This window comes from Octodon degus, unplaced genomic scaffold (genome assembly GCF_000260255.1).
Source record: "Octodon degus isolate 3935 unplaced genomic scaffold, OctDeg1.0 scaffold00016, whole genome shotgun sequence".
Taxonomy (NCBI): domain Eukaryota; kingdom Metazoa; phylum Chordata; class Mammalia; order Rodentia; family Octodontidae; genus Octodon; species Octodon degus.
Window position 1 is genome coordinate 5,442,262 of NW_004524592.1, and position 17,552 is coordinate 5,459,813.

Genomic DNA, 17,552 nt, shown 5'->3' on the forward strand with positions numbered 1-17,552 from the left:
TAGAAGACACAAAAAAAAAAAAAAAATGGACAGATTCCTAGAAAGGTATAAATTACCAAACCTGAAGCAAGAAGATATAGCAACTCTCAATAACTCAATAACAGCCAATGAAATATGAAATGTAATAGAAAGCCTTCCCACAAAGAAAAGTTCAGGCCCCAATGGATTCACAGCTGTATTATACAAGAAATTTATGGAAGATATAATCCAAATACTCCTCAAATTTTTCAATTAAACTGAAAAGGAAGCAATTCTACCAAAATCATTCCTGGAGGAAAGTATTATACTGATACCAAAACCAGAGAAAGATGCAACTAAAATGAGAACTACTGGCCAATCTCCCTCATGAACATAGATGCAAAAATCCTCAATGAAATCCTAGCAAATAGAATACAGTAAATGATCAAGAAGATCATAAACCATGACCAGGTAGGTTCATCCCAGGGATTCAATCATGGTTCAATATATGCAAATCTATAAATGTAATACACTGTATCAATAGAGTGAAATCTAAAAACCACATGATCATCTTAATTGATGCAGAAAAGGCTTTTGACAAAGTCCAACACTCATTCATGTTCAAAGTCCTACAGAAAATTATAATAGATGGCCTTTATTTCAATCTGATAAAAACCATCTATGACAACCAAACAGCAAGCATAATTCTAAATGAGGAAAAACTGAAAGGCTTTACTCTCATATCTGGTACAAGACAAAAATGTCCTCTATCACCACTCCTATTCAATACAGTTCTGGAATTATTAGCTAGAGCCATTAGACAAGAGATAAATAAAAGGAATAAAAATAGGTAAAGAAGAAGTTAAATTATCATTATTTGCAGATGACATGATACTTTACTTGGAAGACCCAAAAAACTCCACCGAGAAGCTACTAGAGTTAATACAGAAATTCAGTAGCATAGCAGGATACAAAGTCAATACCCAAAAGTCAATAGCATTCCTCTACACAGATAACAAACACACTGACAGGGAAATTATAGAAACAATACCTTTTACAATAGCACCAAAGAAAATGAAATATGCTGGAATTAATCTAACTAAAGAAGTCAAAGATCTTTTCAAGGAAAATTACAATACTCGGGAAAAAGAGATTGTAGAAGATTTTAAAAAATAGAAAAATACTCCCTGCTCCTGGATAGGAAGAACCAACATCGTGAAGATCACCATACTCCCAAAATTGTTGTACAGATTTAATGCAGTCCCTATCAACTACCACCAACATACCTCAAAGACCTAGAGAAATCATTCCTAAAATTTATTTGGAACCAGAAAATACCTATAATAGCAAAGGCAAATCTGGGCAAGAAAGACAAGCAGAAGGAATTACAATTCCTGACTTGAAATTATACTACAAGGCTACTGTTATAAAATCAGCATGATACTGGAAACTAAACAGACCTGAGGATCAATGGAATAGACTAGAAGGTGCAGAAGCCTCTACAAACACTCTCAGTCACCTTATCTTTGACAAATGGGCTAAACATGCTCATTGGAAGAAACATAGCCTCTTTAACAAATGGTGCTGGAAAAACTGACTCTCTACATGCCAAAAACTAAAACTTGACCCAGGTCTATCATCATGCTTGAAGCTAAAGTCAAAATTCACTAAAGATCTAAACATGAAAACAGAAACACTAAATCTGGAAGAGAAAGTAGGAGGAACTCTTGAAGACATAGGGGTAGGCAAAAAGTTCACGAACAAAAGTCAAATCTCATGGGTAACACTTGAAAGAATTAACAACTGCATGTCAAAAGAAGTTGCCAACAAAGTGAAAAGCCAACCTACAAATTTGGAAAAAATTTTAACTAATGAACACTCAGACAAAAGTCTGCTCTCTAGAACTTATAAAGAACTAAAAAACATTAGGGCCCCCAAAATAAAGACCCAATCCAGAAATGGGCATCTGAGATGAACACACATTTCTCAGAGGATGAAATTAAAGAAATGAATAAATATATGAAAAAATGCTCCACATCACTAACCATCCATGAAATGCATATTAAAACAACACTGAGATATCATCTCACTCCAGAAAGAATGGCTATCATAAAGAAATCAACCAACAACAAATGTTGGAGAGGCTGTGGGGAAATAAGAACCCTTCTCCACTGCTGGTGGGAATGTAGCCTGGTGCAACCATTATGGAAATCAGTGTAGAGACTCCTTAAAATCCTAGGACTGGAAATCCCAGTCAAACCAGCTATCCCCCTGCTGGGAATTTTCCTGGAGGATGTGAAAACATCATATCATAGTGATATTTGTGTACCTATGTTTATAGAAGCACAATTTTTGATACCCAAATCTTGGAAACCACCAAGATATCCATCACCTGAGGAACAGATGAAAAAGATGTGATATTTTTATACAATGGAGTATTACTCAGTTATAAAGAATGATAAACTCAAAGCCTTCATATTTAAGTGGATGCCACTTGAAAATTTACCCATAAGTGAAATAAACCAGAACCACATGTGTAAATATTATATAGTCTCCTTAGTATAAGAATTCAAAAGAAGACATACGAATAGAAAGGTATGACACAATTGAAAGGAAAGCAAGAACTTGCAGGTTAGATAGTGAAGAGAGAGCAAGGAGAAAAGGTAGAAAACATGACAGGGGCAAAGCCATACATGTATATGTACAGGATGGGTAAGGCAATGATCCTGAGAATCCTCAGGCATCTTTCAAAGCTAGCAGTTGATTGGTAGGATTCTCACCCTGACTAACTATATATGTCGATACCTATGAACTAAGCAACTGCACTGATGATGGCAATGTGTAATAGTAGGGTCATGCTTGGAGTGCCTGTCATTCTGGTCTTGTGAATAAGTGCTACTTGTCATGACATATTGGTTGCTGCTGTGCTGTCTCTCAGGTAGATGTTTGTTTACAAAAGAAGGGGGTGGTGAATGAAAGCAGGAGACAAGAAAACAGGTGTTGTGGGACTGTTCGGCTACAATGCTATATATGGTTATATTTGTAAACTTCTATGTAAAAATATGTAATCATTTATTCCTATTTTTAAATATATTTAAATTAAATTTTTTCTTCATATTCTGTAGGGATTTAAAGTTTAACATATCAATACTTGATGAAAAATACCTGCTGCATGTTATGCCTAAGATGTCTGATACTCAGACAGATAGTGAGGTTAAGCTCAACAGCCTAGGCTGTAGAGTAATAACAACAAGCTGCTCTTCTAGAGGGTTAACAACCTAAGTTTGCAGACCAAAAATTAGAGAAAAAGGAGGGCTTAAAGGGCAGCTAACATTTTGGCCCTAGCCTTTCAAGGTCAGTGAAGACTAAGGACATAGGAGAACCTGTACTATAACATCATATAATTCAGTTGTGTCCCAAATATTCTGATCAAGGAGATTATGGGGTCACAGAGGAAAGTGATCAATGATGTAGAGTGTGCCTAAGGAGACTCACATGGAGAGAAAACATTCTCTCAGGCTTCCACAGAGAGAAAATTGGTCAAGCAATGCCTGTGACTCATCCCTATGGCTGACACTGACAAAGTGTCAGCTGTACAGGGTAACAGGATAAATCCTGAGGGGACTTGACTAACCTTATCAGATACAAAAGTCACATTTCTTGTTATACAGGTCTTACTTCATCTTGGTCTTAACCATCTATCAAAAAAGTAGAAAGGCAAAGTATAAAAAGTAAAGCCATAATAATATGCTGAGCTGCAAAAGGCTCAAGTCAACAACTTCTGACATCACCAGTCTTACAGAAATCCCACTACTATTATGGACTACTGGACTACTTTTGAATGTTTTGCTGAATTCGCACACCTACAATATTTAAATGACAAAACTAAACCAAAAAATGGGGGGATAGAAATGTACGACCATTTTGTATCTGTATATTCTATATAGTTATGATAGATATACAGCTACATTCTTTTAATTCAATGAACAGAAAGATTTGTTCAAATAGTTTTTGTAAACAGGATATCATGTTTGCTTCTTGTACAATGAATAATCAATAAGACAACAATATGCAATGTATTAATTATTGAAACTGTCCTACTAATTGGATTTGAAATTGTCTCATGGCTATTTGTTTCTCAAAAAAATTATGGAAAAATTTCACATGAATCTGTGTATAACTGGAATATTTTTGCTTACAAAATGTCAGCAAAATCTCTTTTTATTTTTACAGGCTTCTTTTAAGATGGGCATGTTAGCACAAATACATAATCCCAGCATTTGGGAGTTTGAGGCAAGTGCATCTCTGTGTACAACGCCAATCTGGACTACATGGTGAGTTGAATTCCAGCTTAAACTGTCTAGTGAGGCCTTCTCTTAAAAAAGAAAAACAAACAAACAATACTTCTTTTAAGGTAGAGAAGAATATTTTTTTTTTTTACCATTAAAACTGAAAACATTTTTTTTTCATTTAAAAAAGTATTTAGGACACATAAAACAAGGCAACATTTATTCCTTCTTCTCATCTTCCGGGATGGGGTCTGACGGCGGCTCCTCCACAGTGGCACTGTTGCTCTCTGAGCCGGTGTTGCTGTCGCTGGTCCCCTCTTCCGCCAGGCTGTCGCCGCCCTCCTGTCCGCTCTCCTTGTCCTCGGGTGTGGACGTGCCCTCCTCGCCGTTCTGCTGGCTCTCTGCTGCCTCTTCCAGGTGTGACTCCTCTGTCTCCATCGGGAGGCTCTCCTCGTCCTTCTTCTCCTCGGCTTTGCCGGGCGCTTGCTCCTCCTCGGGGCCCAGGCCACCCTGGCCACGCTCCGCCTGCTCTGCCACCTCCTTCTCGCGCTCCTCCTGCCGCTTGCGGGCCTGCTCCTCGGCCTGCGCAATCTCTGCCGCGATCTTCTCCATGTCCACCTCCACCTTCAGCCCACACAGCCTTTTGAGTTCGTTGTTGAATGAATCTGTGCTTTCAAGGAATTTCCTCTTCTTCTCCTGGTGCCGTTCCTCTATCTGAAGGAGTTCGGCTTCCAGTTTTCGCTGGTGAACCATGAGGGACTGGACCTGGCGCTTGAGGACTTGCATTCTAGCAGTGGTGACGACGGACCGGACGTCGGGCACCACGCTCTCGCTGAGGATTTCACTGATGAGGCGATGGTTTCTCTGGAAACGGGCGGTGGCCGTGTGCTTCATGGAAAAGACATCATCGTAATCATCGGGGTCTTCCGCAGGCTGGATGCTCATGTAGGGCTCTCCTTTCTCCATGCGCGACTGTCTCTGCAGGCTCTCCTCCTCTAGCGCAGCCTCTGCACGGCTCTTCGCATTGATGTAAGCCAGGTACGCGGGGGAGTTGTGATAGGCCTTCATGGACTCATTGTACTCGATCTTTTCTGCCTCGTATTCGTTTAAATATTCTTGCTTCTCTTCATCAGTGAGATCTCGCCACATGCCACCAATGATCTTGCCAATCTCCCACAGCTTCAGGTCGGGGTTGGAAGCCTTTACTTGGTCCCAGACCTTTCTGCTGTACCTCATGTAGGGCATCAGCGGCTTATCTGGTGGCTTTGGGGGTTTTGGAATCGTAATGCCAGAGGATGCCGTGACCCGGCTGTTGGTGCCGGGGTTCCCTCCCAGCCTGTAGTTGTTGTAGGCGAGATGACTGTATGGATTGTATCCCACAAACCCTGGTGTGCTGGGCATTTGTGTTGCAGGAGCTGGGGTGGGAGGTGGGGCATAAGATGGTCTTTTTGACATTTTGGAAGGTTAAGTTCTCAGTTCCTTAAGAATGAATCTGAGACACCGCGGGCCGCCGGCCGAGAAGAATAATTTTTAGCAGCATTTGAAAAGAATTTTCCTGAGAAAGACTCCTGTTCTACTAAATCTTCTTGAATTGTTATTATATTTTTATCTTACACTAGTTGAACAATGAGGAGAAATAAATATTGGAGAAGTGTATCTTCCAGAGGCAGAGGAATTTATGGCCTACCTAGTTGGAACAGAAGTATAAGAAAATTTCTTCAGCAAGTAGAAAGTTCTAACTTTGTACAAATCCAGAAGAAAGTATAAATTGCAGCAGATGAGTTTGAAACTATGGGAAATGGAATGAAGTGACTCTGAGCATGGCAATGAGGAGAGAGAACTGGCAGAGCAGGAAAAGTAGGCCCTTTTGCCAAGCCCCTCCATAGACCATGAGAAATTCAAATGGATTCTTTGAGAAGGCCTGTGTCTAAAATGGAGGATTGCACACACATCTTTACTGTTTTTCAAGGGCCAATTAACAAGCTAGTAAAAGGAAAAGAGAGATGGCAATCTTACCAAATTAGTAGAGAGTAGGAAGAAAGAAAAGGGGACACACTCTTACAAGAAAGTGAATGTCAATTTGCAGAAAGGGGAACCTGGATACCAACTGAAGACAAAGAGAACTCCAACAAGATCTTGGCCATCTATGATACAGAATTCCACAATGCTGCAAGAATTAGGGACACCATTCAACATTGATATTCCATTTGAGATAGGAGGTCAAAAAAGGGTTCTCTGTTTGCCTAGGTAGAAAAAACATTAGATTACCCTCATACAAACAGCTACCAAAACCAGGGAATGACTGAAGTCTCGCTGATATCCAGGACCCATGCCCAGAAATTCTAATTTATAGTAACGTAGATGACACCTAGATATCTAAATTTTGTAAATGCACCTTGATGTAGTGATGTCCAAAAATATTGTTTTTTTAAATGAAGTGTGGGTTCTTTATTTTCTTATTATATGCCTATCAAGCAATATCCATTTCTTATCTTTCATTTTGAAGGATTTTTTTTCTTTTTTTTTTTTTTTTGGATGGCTCAGGATGCCTAAGGGCAGGTCTGGTAAGGCATGAGGATCTGGGGATCGAACCACAGTATCCTGAGGCTGACTGCCCTCACTTAAGCAAGCACTTAAACAACTGAGCTAATGGGCAGGCCCCCATACTTTTGTGTGTGTGTGTGGAACTGGGAATTGAACTCAGGCCCTTGCACTTGCCAGGCTGCTTTTGTTTTGGAAAGCTTCTCTGGGTTAAGTGCTATATAAACAACAAAGTTCTCTGTCTCTTTGTTAAGTGAAATATAAAGTATATTGCATATATAAAATATATGCTATTCCCTGTTTATAAAATGACCAGATTACAACACAATAAGGTGAAGTTAAACTATAAAAGAAAGTTCCTGAAATGATTCTGACGTGTGTAGTCAGGGCTGGGAACCACTGCTTTTGTGCATATTGTATATTGACCACTGTTTTGAAAGACAAATCAAATCAAAACAGCAAAACAAAACAAACAATGATTTAGTGACCATACACAAAATTTTCTATCTTATAGGACTGACCCAGAATGAGGAGCAACTCCCTTTAGTATTTCTTTCCACTGACCCTTTTCTTCCAGGTCTGCCTAGTAGAGGAGTGTGACTTGATGCCCACTAATTATGACACTGAGTCTCTGGATAGTTCAACCACAGCCCTAGCAGAAGACACAATTTTGAAGACAAGAAATTGGTTATATTTTGAGGGTGGGAAAACAGCATCATTTTCATGCACTGTTGAATTATGACCCTGCAAATATTGTGTCTCATGTTTACTTATGCCTCTGTGCCCCATGAGACAAATGGACAGGACAAAAGAAAGAAACAGCAAGGTTGGTCAAGGAGTTAGATGCCCTTTGGGGTTGACTTTAACAACCAGATCTCTGCATTTCAAATGAAACTGCAAGGCTTTTGTGCCATGAATTTTCATGTCATTATGTTTTCATGCCACGAGAGCATTTCCTGATATAAAACAATATTGCTTTGAAAGTAGAATGTTGTCCCTTGGAATGAAGGAGAATAAGTATTTAGAACCCCTGCAGGTTGTACTGTCAGTACTAATTTGAGTGCTAAAGTTCTATTTGCCAACCTAAGTAAACAGGAATGTAGACAGCTTGAACAAGATGAAATTGTGATATTGCCCAAAGGAACAAGCTGATCAGGGAGAGCTCAGCATACATGTGAATCAAGGATATCTGCAAAAATTTCAACTTTGCCTCCTATAGTCTAACTGGAATGTGACAAGAAAGGCTTAACCTGTGACACTAGGGATGAAGAGTGGAGATCCATCACCGGGCATTCAGAAAGCCTCTCTGGATTCGGGCAGCATATAAGAGTGTGTGCTAAGTAATGACTCCAACCAGTTTCTCTGCACCTATCAATCACAGTGGACTCCTGCAAATCCACATTCCTGGTCTCATCAGCGCTGATAAATACTTATTGCATATTCAGTGAGCACATGGTAGCAAAATTAATTTTGTACTAAATTTGAGGATAGTTTTCCAATTTTGACAATACACATTGGAATATATGTCAGAATTCTTCTCTAAAGTAGGTAAATAGCTGTTTATATAATAAAAAATTTGAAAATCCTGCAGTAGCCTGGGTCTTCTGTGATTGGAGGAAAACCTCATGAAGCCATAGAAAGACAACTTCCTGTATGAAGATTTTCATCCTGTGAGAATCAAGCACCAATGTTCAAGCTACCTGGAACTCTCTGCTTGAATAGACAGCTTTATAATGTGGTAAAGTGAGATTATTCAGACTCATAATGTTTCAGTCTTAGAGAAACACAGGGTTACTTAGCCTGGGCAGGGAGAAGAGATGTCCTATTCCTACAGAGCAAGGTTTGGCTTCTGGAGATGGGGATCATTTCAACAATTGCTGGTCCACAAGAGTTTGTCAAGTTGAAAAGTAATACTCACACTTAGAATCCTAACTAACTGTGGATGATGGAAGCCAACCTGCCCTCCTCTCCATGAGCAAACACACATGCATACACACACACACACACCCCACACACACTGCCAAGAATTAACTGAAATTCCTCTCTTAAAAGGTCTTAAGTATCTTTTCTCTGGGTTATAAAGTGTAACCTACATTCCAGAGTTGTGTGGAATAAAAATATTTTTCCCACTAACAAAAATGATCCCTCACTGTTAAACTACACTTGTTTTAAAGCAAGATAATTTGCTTTGTCAAATATTTCTTAGCATGTCTTGTTCACCAATGGAAAACTGAAAACATGACCAAAGAAGTAACCATCTTTACAAGAGTTCAGAAAAGATAGGAAGACATGAGGGAAAATGATATGCTTTTAATTTTTAATTTGGTTTTCAAATGTCTTGATCTGTTGAAGATGCATGTTTATGTATTCACATGCACTTGTATAACACAAAAGTGCTCTTTATATTTATGATACAAAAATAGTCAAATTGGAGGAACTGGTTGCTCGGCAGCAACTAATCCAAAGTTAATGCAAAAGGCACCCTTCAGGGAAAATTTAAAGAAAGGCGCCTCTTTCTCCCACGCTGACTACAACTCAGCTACAGGGCTATTTCGCCAACTGCCAAGTACTGCTACAGAGCATAACTTGATGCCTCTTAACAGCTTACCATGTTGGAAAGAAAAACGGGCCAAGGTCCTCAGATCTTTAAATTGTCTTGTGAGTAAATGGCAACCAAAACCCACCACTTGGTGAATTTGTCTACTCTAAGAAATGACATATTTAAATTAGGTATTGAAACAGAGCTTTGAATCCTGGGGCTCCACGAGCCCTTGGAAAAATGATGTGTTTTGCATGCATACATTTGCATTTTTCTAGAGGCAAGGGTCTGCAAGTATGTCATGACCCCAAGAAGCTTAGCCTTAAGCTAAAGCATAGTGGAATTAATAATTTAGAAATGTACATAAAAAATAACTTTAGAAGCAGCTCTACTGTATACAGATGAATTTCTGATATATTAGAACCTGAATTTACCAAACTTGCTTGAAAATAATTTCTTACCACATCAGATAATTTAAGGGAAATCTTTTGCACAATTATTTACAGTCTTATTCAACTAAAAAGATGAAAAAGAATTGATCTTTTTTATATTTATATATGAGTATATTCCATAAAATTACCTATTATTGGGAAATTAGCTGATTATTCATGCAATACATACACTGATGTCTATATAATTGTTTTAGGAAGTTTTAACTTCAACAGATGTAATTGCATCATTATTACAATATAACAATCTTTAAATTTCATAGTCATGATTTTTTTTTTCTTTTCTTTTTTTTTTTTTTTTTTGGCGGAACTGGGGATTTAACTAAGATCCTTGTGTTTGCCAGTCAAGCGCTTATCCTACTGAGCCATCTCCCCAGCCCCCATAGTCATGATTTTCTAGAAGGATAACCTAGAAGTTAGTCTGTCTTTAAAACACCATCTTTACTTTTTATTTGCTTAACAAATTTTTCTCCACAGTGATAGCAATCAGTGTCTTATACATCCCAATGTAAAACAGACAATACACTTTTATTTAGTATGATAAAACTGATTTATACAATGTTTGCTTATTTTTGTTGACTAATGAAAAGATGAGTGTTTTACATTAGCCTCACAGTGAAACATGATTTGCTTCATATACATTCACCACTGTATTTGGATGCATGTATTTTTTGCAATTAACTTTGCAGATTTTCCAGAATTGGTTCTCTCAAGATGCTAAAAAGAAATAATGGGAATAAGAGAAAGCATCCAACTGCATTGTTACCCTTAGAATTTTATGGATGAAGATCTCTGCTTTCTCTAAATTCTGAAGGAGAATGCTAACCTTCTAAGAAAACTCACTTCTTTTTCCTTTCCCTCCATTTTTTTTATATTTCTGTTACAGTCCTGTAATTGCTATGTCTACCTAAAGGCAAGTCATTTAAGCAATATGACCATTTATGCTTTTAAAAAGTGGGAAATGGCTTTACAGGCTCTCAGGTACATAACTGCTCACCTGAAATAAGGCCCCCCAGCCAGGTGGGGCAGGCTGCCCTCACCTGTTCCTGTTGCTGTCCCTTCTCGCGTGTGGCTGTAAGTCTTTCTCAGGCTGGCCTCTCACCAGAGGTGCTGCGGCTGCATGGTGACCTTGAGCCTAGGCAGCCCACACTGTGTTTGACCCATGGCAGTGCCCTGGCCTTTTCACGTGTCTGCCTTTAAAAGCTATAGAAATTGACTTGTGATTTCCACAGTCTGCTTTCTAATTGTCTAGAAAGTCTGAACTTTCTTAGGACATTCTTCTTCAGCCAGCCTCACATCTCATACTGTGTTTCAGAAAGTCCCATTTCTGAATGTAGACACTTTTTTTTTCTAACTTGGAACTTGTGCAGACCAGAATTGACTCCATATTCATTTTCATCCTAACTTGTGATTGAAATAAAAACACGACTTGTGGTCTTCCAAGGTATCTTACTTAACAAAGACTTGGAACACATCAGACTTTTACAATTATACTATTCAAAAAATAGTAAGACAATTCCAACTTTCATCAGACATGCAAAACCAAGGTCAGAATCCACATGTGAAATGGTGTTATGAAACATAGCTAGGGACATAATTAAGTTTCTTCTTACCCTAAGAAGAACTCTACAATTTTTATTTCCATATCATTTCTGCCAAAATGTGAAGATAAATAAAACTGAAAAAACAGAAATAAAATTCCGACTCCATCTCAAACTAAGAATAATGAAAAGTGTTTCTGTTCATCTGCTGTTCTCATCTCTTTCTCTCCCTATCAGTACAGTTATCTTTTTGTTTTCTTCTCTCAGACACTGGACTTCTGTGGGTCAAGCCCCATCATAGCTAAACGACTTCTGATACAGCTTGAAATACACAATTTCTTAAAGAGAAGCAGGTCTTGGAATTAGACAAAGCTGCCATCTTATCTATTCCTGATCTATCATGTCTGCTTTGATTTTGTAAGAGCAATTTCCCTACCAGAATGGAAATACATAACTCATAAAATGAGATAATATGCAGAAAGAATTCTCATAAAATGAAAAGTATGTGAATGACACAGTAGGGCAGCACCATTTTTTAAACCTTGAGTATCCTTTTCCTTCTGGAGTTTGCTTCATTTTTCCTCTTAGTAGTTATTAAAGTTCACCTGGAAATTTTGAGACTGAGCTGCCTGAGCCATTGTATGAATTTTAAACAGAGGGTAGCATATCTGGGGCAGGCAGCTAAGAATGTGGCTGTGGCACTCGGAGTGAGAAATGCAAAAGAAGGCATCATGCCGGAAAAAGCATGGGTTCTCAGGACTTGAATTTAGGACCTGGATTCCAATTTATTTGGTTGCATGCATTTTGACAGGCTTTTTCTTACTGTTTTTCTTCTAGCATCAGAATTTTTTCCACAGAATGTAATCCCTAGGGAAAAACTCAGAATAGAATTATTTTGAGCTTTCAGTGTTTGCTTCTTTCTGCATTCATAACGGAGACCTGGCATTGATACCTGTGTGCACATTTTCACTGCATTTAAGAATAAACAATTATTATTGATAAATATGACTGTGAGTTGCTCTAGAATTCAGAAGCTACTTGTGATATAATCTTTTTAGGATACATTAATGTTCTAAAATTCAAAGATATTTCAGTCACTGATTTATAAAACTATGGTTTTGTATTTAGAAAAAGCACTCACTGTGTAAACATTTTACGGAGTTCGAATACAGCAGAACTTATTAAGTATAAAAGTCATTGGACTGATTTGTACTGTAATTGGTTAGTGATGTCATTCCATATCATATAGTATTTCTAAAACTGAATTTTAAGAACAGAAAATATTTATTTTCAACTTTCTTGGTACTGAATGAAAAAGCAATAGAATTATTATATGCTATTGAGTTCAATTTGCTGAAACAGCAAATAAGTTGAAATAAGTGTCAAGTAAGTTGAAAAATGAAACAGCACATAAGTTGTACAGAACTTTTTTAGATAAAAGAATCAAACATTCCAAAAGGTAAGGATTACTAATCACCTCTTTGATGTTTTACCATTGAATATTCTTCAGAATTCAAAGTATATGAAATTTTTAACTGTTTTAAAATAAAACTCATTTTGTTTGAGAAAACTAACTTGTCACGTATCACGGTTGATATCTAGAGCCCCCCCCCCCCCAAGAGATTCAGGTGCTCCGAGGAGGAGCTTGTGGAAGTTGGTCACATTCTGCGGATGCTACATGACAGCTGACTTGCCTCTAGTGGGTGGGTGTGGTTAGAGGTGCGTCACTGGGGTGATACAAGTCCTTCCCCAGCTCCTCCTTTCGCTCTTTCTCCCTGGCCCATGCGACCTGAGCAGCTCCCCTCCTCTAGGCCCGTTCACTTAGCCTTTCTGCCCCAGAGCCTGCTCACTGCAGACTGATAACATGAGCCAAAACTATCGTCACCTTTAAGTTGCAGGTTCCAAGTATTTTGTTTCAACAACAAAGAAAGTGAGCAAGGTTCCTCGAGAGAATCCACACACTGATAATTGTGTTTATTTCTCCTCCTAGTAGGAAAAGTGTCTTGATAAGTGCAGGCAGTCCATACCACTTTGCATGGGTAAAATGTTTCCGATAGTACTCTTTGATAAGCAATTAGAGAACAAACTGACTTTCCACGCTTGATTTAAGATACTAAAAGACACATCTTGGAAGCTCTGTTTAGTTGGCCACTGGATTTCTCATAAGAGTTCTATTTTCTCAGTAGCATTCCCTATTTTTGTGCATCTACATGAGTACCTCTTACATTTCATGGAAATGCTGATCATCTTTAGTAAAATAAGTTTCCTTCTGGTTACACATGACTTGTGAATGTGATGAAAGAAAGTTCATTGATCTCGAATCCAATAATACTGCATTGTGCAGACAGAGGCCTTTATGAATGCTATTTGTTTATGTTTGCATTATTTTACTCAAAGGGCTCCAGGTACTAGTAGATCTTATGATTGTGCCTTTGAAGCCAATCATAAAAACATCAATATAATATTATAGATAAGATTATTTTTACTTAGGCATGAATTCATGTAATAACTCTAGTCCCATTAAAGTAACTGGATCCTTCATATTTCAATGAAACCTTGCTGTTTTGGTATTTTCATTCATGTGATGGCTCATGTTTTCATGGAGCATTCATCTGTGATTTCATCTGGTTTATATCTATTTTTGAATAATTAAAAACAATATTACTAGCAAAAGTGGTCTTAGAAATTATAATGAGTCATAACCTTAAGAATGATTCGCTTACAATAACATTTGAGTAACACTTGAATTAATTGAGAATCAGTTTTGGCTCTGAAATACTCCTGCTAAGACTCCCTTGTCTATACATCCTCTTTCTCAAAAGCTGAAGCACTAGTGGTGAGGGGTATACTTAGGTACTGCACACTAAGGCTTCCAAGGACCCAGTAAACAGTCGAGTCTATTCCTCTGTAGAGTGAACTGAGTGGCATTTCAGACACATGTTTAAGAAATAAATGGCCCCCATTGTGTCCTAATAGTCTATTAGTTGTCTTGCCAGTGAAGTCCAGCTGTAGTGTTTTTGGGGTGACTGAACATGACCCCTGGGGTGTGCCTGCCATTTCAAAGAGAAGGAAAATTCCAACCCAAATAATTGATAGTCAGGAATTTCTCCTTATCTTTTCTTCCTTTCTGCACTTGTCCTTTCAGAATGAATGTTCAGCTTGAAGGCTCTGTCTAAAAACGGATGCTTATGCCTCCATTGCCTTGCTTCTGCTGCCGTAATTCTTCAACTACGGGAAATAAAACCCATGCGTTCACACTGCTGGGCAGTAATCTGTGGTGCAGGTGGGTGGCTATTTACGGGGGAATCTCGACTGAACTACAAGAAAGCATTTTGGTGTCAACACTGGAGCAAGACGCACTTGTGCAGTCAGCTTTTGTCCAGAGAACAAGCATGCTTACTTGAGTAATAAACATTTAAATGTTAACATGAAAAAGGGAAAAGTTAAAGTTAACAGAACTACTGCAGGTGACGTGTCCTGAATACTAACTATGTAGAGACGTACACTTTTACAAACCATAATTATATATTCAGACAGCTCTACACAATTATGAGACTGGAATATGAGGTGACTATACCATTAAGTAAAGAAAATGGACCCTGCTTTGGAATTCTATATCATATCATGTTAAATATAAATAGTATTTTGAGAAAATGTGTATCGAAAATTTTTTAACTTGAGTACTGACTGATCATTCCTGTCAGGCAGTTTGTGTAGCCAAGTGAAACTTCTAGTCCGGTGTCAGCAAATATCTGGCAGTATCAGTCCCTAGTTCTGAGCTAATGGCGGGCCTGGCTAATCAATCACAGCACTCTTTCTTGCTGAGTCCAGATTCAGCCTTAGGCCCTATCACAAGTGCCAGATCCATTACTTTATGTAATAGCTTTCTGAAGAATTGTGTTGCAAACATTGGATTTACCATCTCAGGTTTGGGCAGCTCTTCCAGGATGCAACAGTTAAAGAGAACTAACATAAAACCTAGAGTAGCTTGGGTGTATAAAACAATTCAGTTTAAGTTTATTGGCCATTTAGTTAAAAGTAGTAATTTATATATCTCAAGGAATCAATAACAGCTTTCAAAATCTCAACTACAAATGCAACAGGATCAAAACTTTTTTCTTTTGTCATCATTTATTCTTCTTTATTTTTTTCATTGGAACTCTATTTTTAATTGTCAGTCTTTATTATTCACAAGATGCCAGCTCTAGCTTCCCCACTTGGCTTCCAAGCCTGCTCCTCTACTCTATTTAGGGTTAGCACTTGCTTCTGGGCAACTAAGTCCAACAGAAAATTTTTGTTTTGTTATTTTTCCTTAATTTTAAAACAATATTCACAAAAAAAAGAAAAGGGGGGGGGGCGCTGGGTAGATGGCTCAGTGGAATAAGCGCTTCCCTGGCAAGCGCAAGGGCCTGAGTTCAATACCCAGGTCAAAAAAAAAAAAAAAAATTAATACTACTGAATCTCTTCCTCCTTGTTCAACTTTCACTCTTTAATATCTACTGCGGAAAATCTTGACGCCTTCTCATTTTTTTTTCTCAGTCTTTTTCTCTTCCTCCTTCTCTTCTTCCTTTGCTTTATCTTCTTTTCCTTCTCTTCTGCCTCCCTTTGGCAATCCTCCCTAAGTCTGTAAATAAAGTTTAACTTTTATTTGTTAGGGTTCTAAATAAACATATCATTTCTTTTCTACTTTTTTTCTTTCCAGGGTGAATTATACCTTGCTGGTGGCTGAAATGATCTTCTAGACACTTATTACCTAACCCCAACTCTGCGTTTATAGGAAAAAAGCCTTTCCTGGTTTCCAGGTAGATAATTCCAAATGCCACATATCTCTCAAATCAAATCAAAACCCAACACTTCGCCTTACCTTTAACCTCTGCCATTCCATTAGCGTACTGTGTCCCAAGAAAGGACTGCACTCCTTAACCTGTCCCCAGGCTAGAAATGGGAACATCTCTTGGCTGCTTCCTCACATCACCATCATTTTAATGTCCTTTGCTTCTTTTGTCTCTGCATATTTGTCACATCTGTGTAGTCTTGCAATTCCTAGGACCACCATTCAAATTAACTTTTCTTCTTTTCTCCTGTGCAAATTATTCTTCACGCTGCCACCAGAGTCCCTGTTGTAAACCTGGTATGCCACTTTCTCAGTTGAAAGTCTGTTATACTTTGCTTCTGTCTGTCTATAAAGTCCAAACTCCTCCCCAGATTCTCTGTGACCTGCCTTCTTTTTAGTTCTATGGCTGCAAAATGCAGAATCTTTACTATGTCTATTTTGTGCTTATCTCTGTTACATAAAGGGCATCATCTTAACTGAGCAGGCATGCATTTTATTCCTTTCTTCCAGCATTCTGGACAACCCTCCATTATTTAAGTAACTATCGATGGAATAAACCTTCTCTGAAAACTCAGCTGGAGCCAGTAGTTTCCACTATGTGATTCTACTGCACTTAATATATGCCTTTTTGGAAGGACTACAGCACAGGTCTTTTTTTATTAACCTCTTAAGAACAGGGCTTATATTTATGTAGCTCCTGGCCCAATACAGACAACCTAGAAATACTCTGGGAATATTAGTATTCCAAGGAATGGTATAAGGAAATATAAAGTGTTTTTTCCATCCTTAATGGTACTGTGTTTCCTTTTGAAGAACTTGTTTCTTTAACATAAAATATAATAAAGCAGCACCCCTGGAGTCTTCGTCATCCCAAATCTGAGGTCAAGTATAACATCAATTTTGAGTCTTGTTCTGTCCTGTCCTGTCCTGTCCTGTCCTGTCCTTTCCTTTCCTTTCCTTTCCTTTCCTTTCCTTTCCTTTCCTTTCCTTTCCTTTCCTTTCCCTTCCCTCTGGAGATTGCACCTTCACAGGGTTGCCAAAAAGCAGAATACATCATGTAGTTCTTTTCTACTAGGGGCAGAAAAGCTGTTCCTGAAACCCTGCCAGGTCCAGGAAGATATTTCACAGCATTCCCATCTCCAGCACTGACAGCCTTGCCCTACTGTTAGCTGTCCAAACCCTTTACTTAGAATGGATTCTCTTTCTCCTTTCTCTTCAATTAATATAAATTATTTATTTATAAAAAAGAAGTCCCTAACAAATGGTTATCACTCTTTCTTTTGCTTTAATACATCAAAAATACTTCATGATTTCTGTGGCACTTTGGATTAGAATCTAGAGTTTGGGGGCTGGGGAGATGGCTCAGTAGAATAAGTACTTCTCTGGCAAGTGCAAGGGCCT

General features: G+C 38.3%; 1 protein-coding gene across 1 annotated transcript; it reads right to left on the reverse strand.

The window, feature by feature from the left end:
* Positions 1 to 4,400: 4,400 nt before the first annotated feature.
* LOC101585526 (SWI/SNF-related matrix-associated actin-dependent regulator of chromatin subfamily E member 1) lies at positions 4,401 to 5,756 on the reverse strand. The gene has a single exon (XM_004626608.2). It carries the CDS (start codon positions 5,700 to 5,702, stop codon positions 4,467 to 4,469), a length of 1,236 nt encoding a protein of 411 aa, XP_004626665.1. The 5' UTR covers positions 5,703 to 5,756; the 3' UTR covers positions 4,401 to 4,466.
* Positions 5,757 to 17,552: the final 11,796 nt, after the last annotated feature.